General features: G+C 39.2%; 2 protein-coding genes across 2 annotated transcripts; one reads left to right on the forward strand and one right to left on the reverse strand.

Annotated features, from left to right (window-relative positions):
* Positions 1-473: 473 nt before the first annotated feature.
* LOC116265522 (protein NRT1/ PTR FAMILY 7.2-like) lies at positions 474-5,161 on the forward strand. Its single transcript, XM_031646185.2, has 5 exons — positions 474-644; positions 1,400-1,520; positions 2,039-2,256; positions 3,199-3,752; positions 3,869-5,161. The coding sequence occupies exons 1-5, from the start codon at positions 597-599 to the stop codon at positions 4,719-4,721; spliced, it is 1,794 nt and encodes a 597-aa protein (XP_031502045.1). The 5' UTR covers positions 474-596; the 3' UTR covers positions 4,722-5,161.
* Positions 5,162-5,416: 255 nt separating this feature from the next.
* LOC116265523 (pyruvate kinase isozyme G, chloroplastic-like) lies at positions 5,417-18,729 on the reverse strand. Its single transcript, XM_031646186.2, has 12 exons — positions 18,362-18,729; positions 15,748-16,023; positions 14,464-14,629; positions 13,422-13,556; positions 13,175-13,285; positions 13,003-13,091; positions 11,076-11,138; positions 8,869-9,044; positions 7,833-7,935; positions 7,547-7,695; positions 7,313-7,421; positions 5,417-5,788 (listed from the first exon to the last, which is right to left on the reverse strand). Exons 1-12 carry the CDS (start codon positions 18,596-18,598, stop codon positions 5,675-5,677), a joined length of 1,728 nt encoding a protein of 575 aa, XP_031502046.1. The 5' UTR covers positions 18,599-18,729; the 3' UTR covers positions 5,417-5,674.
* Between the last annotated feature and the right edge of the window lie 984 nt (positions 18,730-19,713).

The raw sequence follows: 19,713 nt of genomic DNA on the forward strand, positions 1-19,713 counted from the left end.
TGAACTTACTCTATTTAATGAAGCAAATTCACGAGACACTGACAACCTATTAGTATTGTCAAACTACCCTTTAGATACCCAAATACAGATTTGTTCAATATATAAATAGAATTTCCTAATGATCTCAAGTTCTAAGTTTGTCAAACCTCTGAAATCACATACACATGCGTTGAATTTTAAACGAAACATCACAATTTCGTTTCCGGAGTGTACTCTGGATATAAACGTTTCGCCATTTAACGCGGCCTATAAATCGCGGTTCATTTGCAAAGGTTAAACGACTAGTTTCGGAAAAGTGCATACAATGAGAGTATCTTATAAAATGGTCTATAAAAGAGGGATTATTTTGAAAGTGAAGTTATCAACAGGTCTCTCCTCTTTCTGTCGGGGCAAAACTGTCTCTCTAACGGACCCCTTTTTTCTTTGCCCGCAGCATCTTCCGCTCTCTCCTTCCACGTCTATAAATTCACGAGAACTTCTCCACTTTCTCACATTCCTCTCCCCACTTCTTACGTCGTGAGTTGTCCAATTTTTCTGGGTACTGAACTCTAACTGCCATCGTCCTCATCTTCACCGTGTTATCATCTCCACAGGCAATGGCTGCTTGTGACCTTCCTGCTTCGCTCGGCCGACTTCCCTTCAAGGTGCCCGGTTGCTCTCCACTTTGAATTTTTACTTTATGCTTCCTTCTTCAAATCTGATCTCCGTATAGTCATGTGTTGTGTGTCTGTTGTCTCTTTGTGTATATGTGAGCATAGACGTCTTTGTTCGTGCGTATGGGCAGTATGTGTGTGAATGCAGGAACGGGTATGTCCATTTGGGTGTGGATCACGCACACACACACACAGAGGGGGAGACAGACACCGTGACAGCGTTGTATAACAGCAAAGTGTCTATATATACCGTATAACAGAAAAGTGTATATGTATGCATGTATATAGCATCCTGTTCTTCACTTTCTCCAATGCTCTCGCTCTCCTTTTTTTTCTTCAATCTTTTATAACCATCTTTTCCTCCTCAACGTTGGTAGATCCTAAGGAAAGGAAAAAGAATTGAAAATTCTGTCTTCAATTAACATTCATTTGACTCTTTCTCTCAAATTTTACATATATATATAATTTGACAAATCTTTTGAAACTGTTCTATATATATATATATATATATATATATATATATATATATATATATATATATATATATAATTTGACAAATCTTCTGAAACTGTTGTAGTTAATCGTCAAACGATTGGAGATCTTCCTCTGTAAACCATTCTTCTTTTGTCTATGAAGCCGGGCCAAATCATCTCAACTTCAATTTCTGAAGTTGTGCTTTGGTTCTTCCTGTGACCTCATACGTGGAGGCGAACTAAAATTGGCCGTGTCTGAATTATGTGCTGCAGGAGAAGGAAACCAAGAGTGGGAAGGACGCGGACTACACCAGAGACGGGACTGTCGATAGGCATGGCAGGCCTGCAATCCGAGGAAGAACAGGAGGGTGGAAAACTGGAATTCTCATTCTAGGTATCTCCAATTTTTTTGTTTTTCTTTTTTTCTGCCTCTTTTTCCTGCATCGCATCTTTCCGAGTTTATAACGAAAAGACTTTACTCTTTAGTTTGTTCAGATATGATTCAATCATTGTCGACGCTCATGTTCACATGGGCATCCATGCATGGAAGTTCCTCTACATACGTAGAGTGTCTCCCCGCATCTATAAGAAAGCATTACGCATGTACCATGAAATCATAATGAATGCAACGGGCCAGCCCTTCCAACTCCTTAAAAAGAAATGCATACATCATATATATATATATATATATATATATATATATATATATATGATGTTTTGGAAGGCTGCGTCTACTGTAAGCTACTTATAGGAGAGAGACTTTCTCTATTTGTAGAGAAAACGATTGAAAGGCATAATAAGGAGTCCCCATAATTCAATTTTACAGCACAATTTGGATTCATTTTCCTGAAAAAGTTACTGACGTTTGGCTGGCTGACTGTTTGCCTTGTGCTATTGGCATTTGTTCATCAGTGAACCAAGGGTTGGCAACTCTTGCCTTTTTCGGACTGGGTGTCAATTTGGTGCTGTTCCTGACACGGGTGTTGCATCAGAGCAACGCAGAAGCCGCCAACAACGTCAGCAAATGGACGGGAACGGTCTACATCTTCTCTCTTGTTGGTGCCTTTGTTAGCGACTCCTACTGGGGAAGATACAAAACCTGTGCCGTCTTCCAACTCATCTTTGTCGTGGCAAGTACTCATCCCCGTCCTCCAGAAAAATAGATGGCGCACATCTTCTTTATTCAATTCCCTTGCTCAATTACGTATTAGTAGCATTCGCTTAGCTTTTCAGTTTTTCTCCTCTTTTCTTCACGTGGGGAGAGGACATCAGGGTAGGGAGATTTAGCCACTCATAGTTGGGGTCGCTGCACAAAGCAGTGACATCCATGAGATTTGAACTTGGACCATACAGTACAGAAGGCCTACCCCCACCATGCTTCCAACCTAGCAGAACCCAAGTTTGGTATTCTGCTTTTTCATTAGTGAAGAACAAAACTAAAGGCCTCTCTCCCTCTTTCTCTCTCTATCCATCTCTTTTGTGTCTGGAATACATTCAGCAGATGTTAAAGATGCTTATGTAGACCATGGCTTGCGTCAGTAAATGAGAATTGACATATTCTCATCAGAGAGGATAATATTATTCGCAGAATATCTAGGAAATAGAAATCTGATTTATGCCTAGGCTAGTCCTGCTTCAGGAGAAAAATTCCGTTTATGTCATGACTGCCTAGTTTCCTAGTGCTGACACTAATAAAAATGAGATTCGAATCCTTCCCATGTCTAGGAGCATGATTTCATTACTTGTCTCCGTCACCCTTGCCTTCCCAACATCGGGAACAACCTGCAGTGCCACCCACTTGAAGAATCATATACATTATGAATAGGAGCCCCAACTTTTCCAAACAGCAAGAACCAGGGATGCAAATGGATATGATCGACCGCAAAGTTTTTGGAATCCTTGGCTGTCGTATAAACCGAACATATTTTAGCAGATCTGAATCTGATCCTTCGGCAGTTTCTTTTAGGAATGTGTTTCTCAGGATCCACGTTGTGAGATCTGAACCGCAAAAAAAAAAAAAGGTTGTCCCCTTTGAATAATATGCGTGACATTGTTTCTCGATACTTGTACAGGGCTTGGTGCTGCTGTCTCTGTCAACTCATCTCTTCCTTGTCAAGCCACAAGGGTGTGGAACTGCAGACCACCTTTGTCAAGATCATTCAACATTAGAGATCGGCATATTTTATGTTGCAATTTATCTGGTTGCCCTTGGAAATGGAGGGTACCAGCCATCCATTGCCACCTTCGGTGCAGACCAGTTTGACGAAGAGGACCGACTTGAGGGGCTCTCCAAAATTGCCTTCTTCAGCTATTTCTACCTGGCCCTCAACCTCGGGTCGCTTGTCTCCAATACTGTGTTGGTCTACTATGAAGATTCAGGGAGCTGGGCATTGGGGTTCTGGATGTCGGCTGCCTCTGCATCCCTTGCATTGACTCTCTTCCTTTGTGGAACTCCAAGGTACAGGCATTTCGAGCCACAGGGGAACCCCCTCCGCAGGTTTTGTCAAGTCATAGTTGCTGCAGCAAAGAAGTGGAGGGTTGAGACCCCACAGGATGGCAAGCAACTCTATGAGGTGGGCAAGGATGACTCTGCCTTCAGAAAGATACTCCACACAGAGGATTTCAAGTACATAAAACACTCCCACCCATACCCCTGTTTTTGATGACTGAAAAAGATGACACTTTCTTGATGTCTGTACTGCAAACAATTACTAAGCCAGCGGCACTTTCTTATTTCTTCAGGTTTCTGGACAAGGCAGCAGTAGTCAAAGCAGGCACTGAAGTATCTGACCACTCGACTCGAAATCCATGGCGACTGTGTACCGTAACTCAGGTGGAAGAAGTCAAATGCATACTCCGTCTCCTCCCCATCTGGCTTTGCACCATCATCTACTCTGTGGTGTTCACTCAAATGGCCTCCCTTTTTGTCGTACAAGGAGCAGCCATGAAGACCACCGTCTTTGCATTCCACATCCCTCCTGCAAGCATGTCAAGCTTCGACATACTGAGTGTAGCATTCTTCATCTTTCTCTACAGGAGACTCATCTTCCCCTGCTACTTGAGGGTCAGGGGGAAGAGCATGACACAGCTCCAAAGGATGGGAGCTGGCCTCGTAATCGGAGCAACTGCCATGGTTTGTGCAGGGACAGTGGAAGTTTACAGGCTAAAACACACAAACAAAGGGAGTGATGAACCGAGCTCACTGAGCATCTTATGGCAGATCCCTCAGTACGCTCTGATAGGGGCATCTGAGGTGTTCATGTACGTTGGTCAGCTGGAGTTCTTCAATGGGCAGGCTCCTGATGGGCTCAAGAGCTTTGGCTCTGCACTCTGCATGACTTCAATCTCCTTTGGCAATTACTTCAGCACCATCATTGTGAACATAGTCATGCAGTTCACAACAACAAACAATAGTCCAGGATGGATTCCAGGAAATCTCAACGAGGGGCACCTGGACAGGTTCTACTTTTTGCTGGCCTTGTTGGCTGTTACTGACCTCTTGGTTTATGTAGGATGTGCAATGTGGTACAAGGGCATTTCCCTTGAGGAAAGGGGATGTGCTGCACAAGCAGAGGAAGGGATACAGTGCGTCTGAACCCACGCGGATGACGGGCTGATGATCTACTCCACTGTTACTTTCCTCCTACGTTCTTAAAGAGCAGATGAAAATGACAGGATGGTAGACCAGATTCGCGAATGAGGTGATGGAGCATCATAATTAGTGGGGATCGGGTCAGATAGGGATATAAAGACGCGGAAGGAGGGAAGAGATGGGATGCAGTAGGTACAAATTGCAGTGGCAGAGAAGGGAGGTCATCAACAGTTTGAAACCATCAAAAGCAATCGGTTGATGCTTTGCTTAGATCAAGGAGCATATTTTATCTGACTCAAAATCAGAAAGAAGTTCTGTTTGTCTGTTGTTGCATGCACGTTATTTGTTAATATGCACAGCTTCTTGACACTTGGATCAGGAAGCATACTGTAACGCATCAGGCGTTTATAATAAGAAAGTAATTTTTGTTTGCAATTGCTCCATGCCCACAGTCAAAATCAGCATACATGCGATTATTGAGTATTTGTGCATGTGGACGCGCATAGATAGCAGACTTCAGTGTTACGCTCAAAGCAGATAAGAACTGCAACGATGGAGGAGACATCAAAATAGGCATGGAAATGACCCCCCATTTGCAAATTGTTCATTCCAGCTCCAGTGCTGAAAAGAAGCAACCACAGGAGTTGTGTCCCAACCATCTACCATCATCTATCGGTGTTGATCGTAGTTGAAAGCAGTAAGAGAAAAATTAATGGGTTCATATGCATATTTGACTTGCGCTGTCTATGCATACAAACAAAAACAGTTTTGTCCAGGCTGCGGAGCTAATTCACTAGCTTCTTTTCCCCATCCAGAACATTATTATTACAACCAAAAAAACAATAATGACAAGAAAAAACTGTCATAAACTAATTTTTTCAACCACATTAGGATATTTGAATAAGCAAATGATATATTATAAATATAAAAAATAAAAACTAGATCGAACCATACTGTCATCCTTGTACTTTCCTAACTTGAATATGATGTGTGGATTCTTCACGCCAGATCGGCTGAGTCCCACTCTGCACAAGAGTGACCTGAGAACCTGCTTTCAACAGACTGTGGGTCTGAAATAACAAACATATATCATATCAGATAGACTGATAATAGATGCACATTCACTTTTGGGCAAAGAAACCTGCCGAACTTTTTTCCGACGAAAAATTTTAAAGAGTCTATTAGGGAAAAGGAGACGCTCTATCCATCTTTTAACAATAAATTTAGACATTGCAATGGAAAAGACAAAGGATATTTTACACATTTGAATAATTTTCTGTGAGAAGCTGCCATGGAAACAGAAGCTTCAAGGATATAGTATCAGGTAAAAGGTGTTAACGGATCAACTCTAATCAGTTAAATGCAGCAAAAACAGATTCTTAACAGAATCTGCACATCAAAGAAAAGGAAAACCTGAAAATCTAGGGATAACCTAGGTGGATATTATATACGTGATTTTTTTTTAAAAAAAAGGGGGCATTTGACAACTAATTATAAAACCAAAATCCAGCTCTTTGAAAGTTACCCATTCAAATCCCATTTGAACAGATGAATACCTGGTATCTGCAACCATGAGAGGACGGGAAGGAGAGAGGAGATGAGGGTACCGTAGGATGCAGTGGTGGTGTCATTGGGGGTCTTAAAATGGAAGAACCACGTTTAAGAAAGGGCTGGGGTCCATTACATACATGGAATGCCCTTCTGGACGGGGTTGGTGCCCCCTTAGACCCAACCTATCAATGTAAAATTTTCCCTTAAAACACTAAATTTATAAGGGGCAATAAGAAACACTCAATTACTTGAGCACTCCAAGATCCTCCTCCCTCTCTCTCTCTCTCTTTTACATACCAAGTCGCACATCTTCACGTTTTGTTGTCTATCTAGTACGAACTTTTCTTAAGGTTCGAAAAAAAAGTTGATTTTTTTACAATATCCAATATTCAGATGCATGCCATTTTTTTCTTCTGTTTCCTTTTTCCATTTTGGAGGTCTAGGTACATTCTAATTGCAATAAATTGTTAATTAAATAAGAAATAAATAAATAGATTACTTTACCTTCCTTTTAGCAGTAAGTAACCGTTTAATAAGTATTTTTTTTCTCATTGTCTATGTCGTGCTGGAGCCCTGACTTAAATTTCTGCATCCACCTCTGGGGACTTGCAAAGAACTAAAATATTTACCATTTCTTTCAAAGTAAAAACTAAAACCAGGCGGATGAAGGAGGTACTGTAAATTTGGTATAAAAAGTTTAAGATTTCTGCCAATGCAAAAACAAAAATAAGGCAGGCTAAGGAGATTCTGCAAATTGGTTATCCATTGGCATTCCCATCAATGAAGGAAACAAAAAGTGTCATAGGAACGTTTTGTAGATTCTAAACTCAAGCTTAAAATAAGTCAAACTCATGATGAGACCACTCATGGCTTATGCAATAGGAAAAGTTACAAAAATCAATAACTAGGTCTGGCATCCAAGGAAAACCATAGACAAGGCTAGTTCACCCATATAGTTCACCGCAAGAACCAATTAGATTCCAGAAACTGTATCCAATGAAGGCACATACAATCAGAGAAAGAGAGAGAGAGAGAGTTATTACCACCAAGACAGAGAGTGCCCTGGAAAATGTTTCTTCTGCATCATCTGAGAAGTCCATGTATATCGGGAGGATTCCATGATAGAGTGCCAGCCTCTGCTTCACCCTTTCCCTGCAAAATGCCAAGCAGCCTGTTCTTTAGAAAGAAAATCCTTGAGCAGAAAAATAAAAAGAAAATCCAGTTCAATCAAAATAGCGCAAATAAAAGGACGTTGTGCTTTAATCAACAGAGCTTACTGATTTGTGAAAGCAAAAACTGTAGAAGAAGGTCTATAATGGCTTAACAGTGTGGCCATGGATCCAGTTCTTGTGAAAACAAGTATGGGAGTCCCAAGAGTGTTCGCCATTGTAGTTGTGTGATAAGCAAACATTGAACTCATGTCACCCTGGAAAAAGATTCAAAGAATGAGCTTAATGCATGTGCATGTAGTTTACTGAAATCAATAAAGAGAAAACAATTTCCTATTCAATTTATCAGTCAAACAAAACAATCTTCAATTCCATCTCACAACAGAAGAAGTACCTTGGCTGACGTAGCAGAGTTTGAAGAGATTGTTGCACCAAAAGTAGATAACTCAGTCCTTAAAGCCACACTATGCATGACTTTAACAGCTTTTAGAGGATATCTAGTTACATAATTATAACAAACGGAAATGCATCAACAAAAAGGTGATGATAACAAGGCAAAAGGTGTTAGCAAAAGAATCAGACAAAAAAATCAGAGAATATAGTACTGAATACGGTATTCAGAACTTCCACTCCCTTTGCAGTCTTGGGTGGACAAATCTTCAAGAATGACTTGTTTAGAATTCAGTAATTTGATTAATAATTATTCGAACAGTGAGTCCAAAGCAATTGAATAATGAAGATGTTCAGAATTCGCCAGAACCCAACACTATGATTAAACATTCAGAATTTCAATAGAGAATAGGTGAACATATTCATGTACTTGATGAAAAGTTCGGCAACGAGAATAGCAAAGCCAGCTGTCTACCCAATTTCACCGACCAGTTAGAGAGCATATATAGGATTCTTACAACTTAAAGCAAGAGGAAAAAATCCTTTTCTTCTTGACAATCATGCTAAAGATCAATGGAAGTCAAAAACAAAGGGATTCATGACACAGTTTCATCCATATTAGGCATCTCAAGCTAACAAACCCCCTCACAACAGTCCAAGAAAGTATAACCATAGTCACCAGTCTTGTTTTTGGTTGTTCATGGCAGACGCATCTTCAGATATTTTATGAAAAGGGGAGTTTCCTGCAAGCTACAAAACAAAGAACCTTCCTCTCTTTTTAACCATGAACCATATGCAGATCATGTGATGAAAGATATGACCCGTCATGCACTTTACAAAAGTAGGTGTTTCAAGGAAACAGAGATGGAAGAACATTCTATTTTGTTCATCACATTCTTCAAATCTGATAAATTAATATTTGGAAATGTAGTGAACCTACATAAGTGCCGAGTAATTTTGTTCTCATTTTCATGATTAACTTAAAATACCACCAACATTTCAGGCCTAAGGTAACACTCAAATTGGTAAAGTATACTTACTTTCCATGGGCAGTTTCGCCAGACAGCATGACAGCATCAGCTCCTTGTCTCACTGCAATTGCTATATCAGAAACTTCAGCTCTTGTTGGTGTTGGATGGTTTATCATGCTCTCCAACATGTTGGTGGCAACTATTACTGGTTTCCCCATGCTACGACACTTCCTGATGATCTCTTCCTATTTTGCATCAGTGAGAAATTTGACTAAGGTTAAAACTATTTTCTTTTTCAGTTAGAAGTTCTGATCTCTACACAAGACAAGAAGAACAATTGTGATGCTTTTCTAACATCAGGTGGGGCAATTCAAGGTGAAAAAGAAAAAAGTTGATAAGATGCCTCCCATAGTAGTGTGGATTCCCCACAAAATTTAAATTTTAGCTTCATTAGTAACATCAACTAGGAAACTAAATGCAGCAATGAGAAAGCTTCCATTTACATTTTAAAATCCTCAGACTAAGTAACAAACACTCTACCAGAATAGTCTCCAATTACTATAAATAGAGCTTGGCATAAGGTTAAGAACAAGATGGTACAAGGACATGCTCTACTGATTAATAACAAATAGTAAGCTAAACTTCTATTTGGAAATCATTCATGAGAGACAACACTCTAGTTTCAGCTAGACGGAACTTTATGTTAGAAATTAGTAATGTCCACAATTTGTGGAACAGACCTAGGATGCTATGGAGTATGGACTAATTTCCAAAAAAATAGTGCTTGTAGTTTCTAAGTTTAGCAAAATAATTCAGTCAAGACAGCTTCCTTTTTGTCCCTGATAAACGTGCTGAGGTAGGCAGATCAGTATCCATTAATGCAAAGAGATACACCCAGATCAATACTCATGACCTTCCTCATCTGGAAAGTCTTAACTTCATTGTCCTAAACTGGTGGAAGGAGATCTTCTTGGCAATAAGACACCAAAAGAAAAAGGAACCTCTGCACAACATAGACACACTTTATCTATATGCATACGTATGTGTGAGTGTACACATGGGGTATCTTCCAGGGTCATAAATATATCACAGAACACATTTCATACAACAATCAAAGTTGGAAATGCAAGATTACCAGGTTCTTTCAAGTTATGCTAAAGATAACATGACCATTGTTTTAAGTTCCAACTTCTGAAATTTCTGCAGCTTAAAGATTAAAGGCGACTTGAACATGTCAATGGCACTCTGGAGTCTGGACTCATCATAACAGTGAGATGCATGTTTAGGAACCAGTAACAGAAAGTTAGAGAACAACTTGTTTTAGCATATTAATTTATATTTTCCTTTTCCATAATCTGGTCCCAACACATCCCAATCCTTAGTTAAATGACTCATTAACAGAAATATAGAATCATTGTAAGGTGCACTTTAATGTATATCTAAGCCTGGGCATCGGGCCGGCCCAGCCCGATAACGAGTCGGGCCCTGGCCGACCCGACATCTAAAACTCGGGCCTGGACCTGGCCCAACTCGAAAAACCAGAGCTGAGCCCAGCCCAGGCAGGGACCGATTACATTAAAAAAATATATTTTAATATAAAATAAGACATAAAAATAATTAATTGTAATAAATATTATAAATATATATATATAATTAATTAAAATTTAAAAAAAAAATCATTATCAGGCCCACCCGGGCTGGCCCGATAACAAGTCGGGCCGGGTGCCCGGCAGCAGCCCGGCCCGGTGCCCAGGCTTATGTATATCTCATTCATGTATCGGCGGGTGTATGTGTGTAAGTGAGAGAAAGAGGGGAACAGAATGACATGTTGCCAGTAAAAGTAGTGATTTGGAAAAACATATATATATATATATATATATATATATATATATATATATATAGAGAGAGAGAGAGAGAAAGAGAGAGAGAGAGAGAGGCAGAGAGACAGAGACAGAGAGAGTCACTTAACAGTCTCTGTGTGGGTGGGTGTGGGTGTGTGTGGGTGTGCATATGAGAGAGACAGATACAGAGACAGGGATGAATGAGACCATGTTAGTAGAAGTAGTGATTGAAGCAAAATAGAAGGAAAAGCTGTTTGACAATCTGTGTTTCACCTTAATCTGGTCAGAAAATGAGGTTGACAATTGCTAGAATGTCCACATCCCAATCACAATAGGTAGGCATTTGCCGTAGAATACAATCAAAACAAGTAGGAGGTAATCATGAATTATCTTCATGAGTCAAATAGAAGATCTAGAATAAACTATAAGGCATACCTGTAGTAGAGGGACCTCCTCAATTGGAAGTTCTGCTCCTAGGTCTCCACGTGCCACCATTGCCTAGAAAAAGTTTCCAAGTGACTTGAGCATATATAAAATAAGCATATCTATCTAGCTGCAAAAATATACAGAAAGACATAAATGACTTGAACCAGCATGATGTTGTCATCAAATAAAAGCTTACAACCAGATCACAGCACAGTGTAAACTCCAGGTCTGCAAATTTGTTTTGGTTGTCTTCACTATTATTCTCGGAATAAAAGCTTTGGTTACCATCATATGTACCAGCTTAAGACTCACCGAGTAGAGTCTATGTGGAGATCAACGCATGGGGCCAAGTTTGGGATTGCAGTCAGCTTTAAGTACTGAACACATGAATTATTTAGAACCCCCTCAAACTTAAAAGAGATCCCATACCACACCATGCTCTTCTTGCATTTTGAGAGATGCAGGGAAAACCCAACCGAACTGTGTATCTCTAGGAATCACAATCAGCAATAACTTGTCTGACATAGAACATAAAGAATGCCCAACGATAAGGGACTTTACAATATGCATCCACCATCTAATCATAGTGACAAATGTAAGAGACTATAACAAGGATATAGTAAAGCAACATCACGTCACTATTTCATCTTCACAAAATGATCATGAGTGCTGAGAAGATCACAATTCTATCATAGCTATTTGGACTTTCATTGGCTACTTGCTGAAAAACTAAATTGGGGCACCTTTCCATGTAATTTACATAACATTTTGCAAACTAACTCCCAGTATTTTTCATAATTTGCCTAAAAATCCAACATAATACAAAAGAATCAATTTCCATCACATTTTTGCTTCACTGAACCAAAAGATATGGTTTTCAGTTTTTCTCTAGAAAATGTGTTAATGTAAAGCACTAAGGGTACTTAGTTAGGTCATAGACAAGGAGTTACAGAATGACTTTACACACTGTGTGTCAGCCACAAGTCCACCTGCAGCCAACAATCGCAATCTTTAAAAGGTCTCAACTTTCACTTGTCAAGTTTAAGAATAACAAAGATTTTCACATTTACTTCGCAAGTGACCCTCATGTTGCTTCTGAAAAAGAACAAAATTAACAAAGATGACGAATCACAGGAAAAGCAAATGTCCCCTGAAAGAACAAGTTTTCCACCTTCAAGTCATATGATCATAGATTCCGATACTGGCCCCAGAAACAATTTGATGATACATTTTCACAAGATATTTTACATTTTCCATGAAGGACTTGGCACTCAAAAAACAAAGACCAAAGGATATACTTCCACAAAATTTTCTCATTATCAAAAGTACATATTGCAGAACAGGAAAAAGTAAAATAGCAAAAGATACCAAGAATATGAACATGAAACTTTTGCAGATATCAGCCATTTCCGTCATGAAAACTTCATGGTTAAATGATGTTACTAGTTGTGAATATAGTGCCAACTAAAATAAACCAAGGGCTCTCATGCTTAGACTGTTTGAAGGATTGTGTATCTTTTGACCAAATTCCAAGAAAAACTCAAACAAAAATGTGAAGGGCACAGAGGCACCTTTTTTTACAGGAAAACAAATTTTTCTGATATTTTCCTCTACCCTAACATCAATAAAGAACGAGGATTTTACATTAAAATACAACACCAATATAAAGTCCAGTCCAGCACATCAGATAACAGGAAAAGCACACTTCTGTTTTAGAACATTCAACACGAAAGCAGATTATAAGAACACGATCTTTTGGGATGAAAGGCAAGAGTAACTGTAGAAAGACACTTTTCAGATGCAAATAAAGCTTGCTGGAATGTCAAAATCGTAAGATTTTCACAGGCATCATAAAACCAGCAATATGCTTTCACTTGAGAGAAAAGAGAAAAGGGACAACTGAAAGAGTGACATAAGTTATGTCGAAAAGCCATACCCCATCAGATGCTGATATTATGGAATGCAGATTCGGTATGGAATCTGCACTTTCTATTTTGACTGTCACATGAATATCTGATCCACAGCCTAACAAGACACAAATAATATCATCAATGATAGAAAGGGAGGAAAAAAACAGAAAAAGCAAAAGGTAGGGCTTAGTATTATACTTTTCAAGTAATCCTTCAATTCATGAACCACTTTAGCGTCCTTTACAAAAGAAACAGCATAAAAGTCAACTTTATTATCAACCCCAAATTTGATGTCTTCCCAGTCTTTTTCTGCAATGAATAAAATCAAATAACGTTAAAGGCAACATGCCAATTTTGTATCCTGAAAACAGTAAGATCGTATCATCAACAAGCGAGACAATCCCTCAACATATGGTGATAGCTTTCTACCTGTATAGTTTTCTACCTGTTATAGATGGCAAGGTTGCACTTTTTCCACGAACATTCAAATGTCGCCTTGATTTAAGCTCGCCTCCATCAATAACTTTACATTTAACAGTATCTGCTGTCTTTTCCTTCACAGATAATGACATCATACCTCCTATTTTAGAAAGGGGACAACTGTTAGTGCTGAACCATGTGAAAGCCAGTTGGTTAACCAGTGAATCTTGCATGGAAAACAAGACAGTGATATGTGTTCAGGACAAAATTAGCCACAATGAGAAGCCCACCACCATTCAACAACCAATGATTATCTTACTCGACATTAGATAGACATGGCCGTCTCGTAGTTGTTCCTACTTCGTTCCAGAAAGGAAGCAACTTTCCATCTCAAAACTGACTGGTATATGAGAAACGAAAGAAAAAATAGCACCTCCAAAGGCTCAAACACAACGTGTGATAAGTTAGGCCAATATAAGCTAGGGTCAAATTGATCACTGGCAATAGAATAGTCACATGGATAACTATAACCACGGATCAAAGGCCTTTCACTGACAATTGCTTGACAACAAACACTTTTATGTATTGCATAGTCATAATTGGCTCAGGATCCCCGACTGCCAAGGTTAATCTTAAGAAAAAGTAAAACATATATAAATACCTCAGCACAAAATGCAAAAATAAGCATATTTGACATATAGAGTCCAATGTTGATACCGGACAGCTTAAGTTTGCAGATAAAACTTAACTATGAATCTTCAACCAAAACTTGCTTCACCATTCTCAATATCACCTGTACTTCTATTGGGCCAATCAAGTCCCAGTGATTTTATTCGTCATCAGACTCACAAAAAGCCCCCCTTTATCTCCTAATCTTTTGAGATCTAAATCTGTCAGACCTTGGTGATCTTATTACAATGGCCTCTATCCAATCAGTCATCCTGTTTATGAAGGTATTGGAGGTCAATCCTCAATAAATTGTGGACCTAATTTTTTATGGACAGTTAGCTGTAGCATGTTTTCATTAAGACATAATAGAATTATACAAAATAAAAGTTGAGGCATACCATCAACCAAAAGTGCATCTCCAACTTCTACATCATTCACAAAGTCATCATAATTCACACTGACGGTGTCTTCAGAGCTGACACCTCTTCTTATCGTGAAACTGAACTCCTGGCCAGCCTTAAGCATGAGAGGTTGGGGAACATCTCCACTTCTAACCTCAGGGCCCTAAATGATAATTCCAACATCAAATGTCAAATGCTAGTACAGAACCAAGTCTAAAGATTGAAAATAACAGATCATATAAAGTAGTCAACATGCACCATGCAATCTAAAAAAGTTCAAGTTTTAAAGTCTGTCTCCTGCAGATCTTTTCAATTAAATTTATGATGAAATGCAGTACTAGTTCACCAGTTTAAGGCTTAAGGCTCACAAGTATTTGGTGTGAAGTAGTCAAAAAGCAAAAAAAAACATTTATTGCTCAATTCACATTGGAAAAAGCATGAGATAAAGGAATCATTAAGAATCTGTGCACAAGAACCATCAACTAGCATGAATCGTGAGTTTTCTTTTTTTCATGAGCATCCGATAACTGTTAAAATCCTTATAACTAAATCAAAGGGTTTATTCCAGCAGAAACAAGAAACATGGAGAATAAGAAAAGCAGTGATAAAGTAAACTGAACCTTAGAAATTATAGGGCCTGATATATCAATATAACATTGAATCTCATTTATGCTAGCATACAGCTACTAACATGAACACACACATAAACCCACAATAATCACCGCGGTCATAAACGTCAAGCCCTTTCAATTTTTTATCTGCTGACAGTATCTGCAAAACAACCAAGTGTTCTAGTATGCACTCAACATGCTGCATTAGATAAAATAATTGCACACAAATCAGCATACAGCATTAACTTTCTCAAGCAGTCCAATGAAAAATCCATGCAATGCCATGTTGTTAAGCCATAAGTGAATCATCCGCACAGAAAAATTCCAATGCAACTGCACGATAATTGAATTAGCATGTTATATTACCAACTAATGGCACAAAACCGGCACCCACAAAATCCTGGAGCAGAAAGACATGCATAAGTAGGTAAAGCAGTAGCACCACGACCATAGTGCTGCTGAACACTAGTGAACATGCAGAAAAATAAAGCAAATAGGAATTCTGAAATTTGAATTCCCACTGTTAAATCTTAGTTTCATATTTTTACGCCAAAAGAAGCATATATTTGGAAGCAAGAAAAAAATCATAAGTCATAAGGTATGTCTACCACTTTGAACAAGACGCAAACGAGGCTGTGAATGGCAAAGATGATACAAACAATTAGCATACCTTTGTATCAAGCATTATTGCAATCACATTATCTTTCGATTGAGCATTGTACTCCCTAACAAGATCAATTGTCTTCTTGTGTGATGCATGATCTCCATGGGACATGTTTAATCTTGCAACATTCATGCCCTCCTCAGCTAGTTTCCAGATCATTTCTCGTGTGCTTGTTGATGGACCAATAGTACACACTATCTTGGTTTTTCTTCGACAATCTGTGGTTCTGGAAGACTCCAAGCTTGAATCAATTGTTTGATTTCCAAAACTAAAATTTGATATCTGCACAAGAAAAATAAACATTAGTTTCCTACAGATTTTTACAAAAGATTTCAGAAAAATGAGATTGTAAGTAGCTGAATTTGTCAAGCTGAAAAAAGATCCACAAATCATCCCCTGACTTCACATGCAACAAAATGAATCTTGCAGGAAAACTAAATAAGCCACTGACTTTCAAAACAATTAGGGATTACATACCATGTAACATCTGCCAAAATCTTATAAAAATAACTAAAAGAAAACAAACAAATCATAGAATGCTTCAAAAGTTCCCATATTGAACGGAGCATCTCAAAGATAAATGTTTCAAATAATGAGAGTTTAGTGCATCTCAAACAAACAATAGCTTAGATAAGCTAATATATGTGTATTTTTTATAGGTAGCTAGCTCATTTTTTACAGTTTATGCCACTGTGTGCAAAACCGCACATCAAATGTAGAAAATTGGTCAACAAAAAATAGGAAATTAGCTTGCATAACTCTCAGTTTCATCCTCACAGGATTGTAATGCCTGTCTTTCAATCATCATCATCGCCAAACACTAATTTTTCTTCAATTCTCCACAATAAACCACTGGAAATTCATCCAGTCAACACAATCAAATAATGTATTAGATTTTTCTAAATGAAAAATGGTTGATTGGAGATCATTATCAGACTGACTGCATTCTATCCGTGAGTATCCCACCAGAGCGCTTTCTAATAGGCCATGAACTAGATCAGCATCATTCTCAACGAATCCATAAGAAGTGATCCAATTTGTTCATCGGGTCCCCAAAGATCTTGAGCGACCGATCCGGCAAAACAACTCAAAAGATAAAGAAGTATCGTTAATTTCTTCATGCTCGTTCCAAGTTCCAAGTACCATTTGGACAAATAAAAATCCTCTTCCTCACATGATGTCTTCTTCAAATAGATAGATATAGGATCTATGGAGCAATTACTTAGAAGTACATTTTGTGCTTGTGACATGATGCCTTTAGAGGTCAGCATTGAAATTCGCCTATTGGCACCAAATTCAGGGACAACTTTAGAGAGAGTTGTCTTGCGCCCCTAGGTAAGACGGATGCAACGGGAAGAAGTGGCATTTGGAAGTGTTTCACACATTATAATTGTATCCGGAGATTGGACAAATGATTCACTGATAGAAAGCGGTAGTACAACCCAAGGGTTGGGCTGTTCACCCATGCCAGCCCCAGCCACCACCCTCTTCTTCCTTCCCACCATGCTGCTGCCATTGACATCAAGCAACCGTCATTGTAGCCCTTCTACCCTATCCCTTCATCTCTTTGACATGTTTATTAGTTGTTCAGCGATCTGCCAGGAAAAGGACGTTCGGAAGGTTGCAAGGCTGCTGTCTCCCTAAGAAAGCATTCCCACACCATTTTCCACCACCTAATCTGACAATGGTAAAAAAATTGAGGGTACCGAGAAGGAAATAGAAAAGAAAGATGAGGGAGGCAGCAGTCGACCCCAATAAAGGTGTCTAATCCCGTCAGAAATATCTTTTATCTCCTGATGAAGTTTCTATATTTCCTGGGGTTCATTTTAAAGACTAAGCCAGAATCTCACCCAAAGGACACCCATTTGATGTGGACAGACAAGAAACATAGTTCTCAACTGTCATCCAACCATGTCATGGGCTTCCAACGACTCGTATAAACGCCTCCAATATTTGCTAACTTTAACTCTACAACAAAAGCCTAGACAAGCTATTCTGCAGCACATCCTTCACTAACAAAACATTCCTACGGAGAAATTCAGCTAACATCGATGTGAAACGAAAATTAATAGTATCCGTCGCCCGGCGGGGGGCGGGGGCGGGGAAAGTGGAGAAATTCCTTATCCTCCTCCCTCTCCATATGACATAAAACAATCCTCCGCCGTTATCGTGATATATAAATTCAGATAGATCTCGACATAGACAAAAAAATAATAGATTATGAATCAATCTGGCGTCATGCATGGTACTGCATCGTGCTACCGCTTCCAGGTCCGGTTTCCTGACGGACTGCATTATTCCAACGCTTTCCTCCATTAAATGTGTCGCCAGCGACAACAGAGACCATAGACACGATGACTTCAAGTCGTACTCACCTCCTTCCCCCGTCATCGGGAACATCACACGAAAAACAAAACCAAATTACAACATGTAAACTCGTTGCCTGAAATCGGAAGGGAAGGAAACAAAAAACCTCCGAGCTGCAGCAGATCAATGCACAAAGCACACTAGACACATGCACAAAAAAACCAAACCAGCTCGAAAAACAGGGGTCGAAACACGAACTCGTAGCTTGGAGCCTTGAAGCGAACAGAAAACGAACGGAATAATAGAGACTCACATAACCAAAGCCATCAGAAGAAGAAGCGGGTCCGGTCGGCCGATTTACGTCATTCGTCTTCACACTCCTCACTTTAAGGACGTTCCCGGGCGACCTCCTGCTTCCGGCGGTACGGAGCCGGCCTGGATCGCCGCTCAGCCGCAATAAGCTCAACCGATCGGACGGGCGAATAGCGGCAATGCCGCGCCCCCGGGCGACTGACGTCATCGGAGAAGCCGTTAGATCCGCTGCAGCCATCGGAAGAGAACAAGACAGTGACGGCGGCGGCGGCGACGACGACAACAACGAGGGAGGGGGGCAGCAGGAAGTTAGCGGGAGTCTCTCTCTCTCTCTCTCTCTCACGCCCCTCGATAATATTTTTACATTTTTTAACCCTTTTTGAAAGTCGGTTTTGAACGGGCAGGGACAAACGAACGAAACGGAAATATGGCAGAGAAAAAACAATAAAATGTAAAATAAAACCAAAAAAAAAAAAATTTTGCGATATTTTTTTCGCGCTTCTTCTGTCCGGCACTTCCCCCTCCCGCTTTTTCCGTTCCGGAAAAACCCTCGCAATGAACGGTCAAGCGAGAAAGTTGAATATTTAATTAGGTCCTCGCATCTTTCCTGTATTTACTAATCGGGTCTTGCATTTTTGTATTTTGGCATACGTGTATTGGAAAACTTTCGAATAAAGTTTAACATAATTCAGAAGAGTCGATTACACGATATAAAAAAAACTTGTGCGTCCTTTTTTCTGAAAAAGAATCCGTATTTCTGACCACTCTCTGATAAAGGCACGTGTCGAACGATATTTAAAATTATTAGTTGAAGACGCGACCGTGATTCAACGAAGATCATTTTCCCGAAAGGATTTTCTTATAGGGATATTGCTAGAACAGACCTCTCTCTTTTATTAGTTCTGTCCAAATGAACGCCTTCTTTTTTCTTGAATCGTTAAAGAAGAGAACGGACACCGTTAAGATTTAGTAAACATTAGAAACAAGATGATTCGGAAGACACCTTAGAAAACCAAATTTTGTTAAAATCATATCTTGTGAGGAATAGTTTTCCAAACCGGTTTCGTTATAATGACAGCATTAAAATCAAATGTTTTCTAAATCAGGTCTCTTATTTTTCATAATTTGTCTTTTACAAACTCAAATTAGACCATCACGGATACACGCGTTAAAAATTATTTTGGAGACAAAATGTTGTTTTGTCAACATAATGGTATTTAAGGAAGGAGCGTTTTCACATTTAAGGGTTTGAAGTTTGAATCTCATGGCCGTATGTTTTTATGTTTTATGTCACAAATCCCCTCAAACCCCAAAGTAAGTCAAGTCTTTAGAAACATAAGGGTTTATTTGCAA

This window comes from Nymphaea colorata, chromosome 12, assembly GCF_008831285.2.
Source record: "Nymphaea colorata isolate Beijing-Zhang1983 chromosome 12, ASM883128v2, whole genome shotgun sequence".
In the NCBI taxonomy this organism is placed as follows: Eukaryota; Viridiplantae; Streptophyta; class Magnoliopsida; order Nymphaeales; family Nymphaeaceae; genus Nymphaea; species Nymphaea colorata.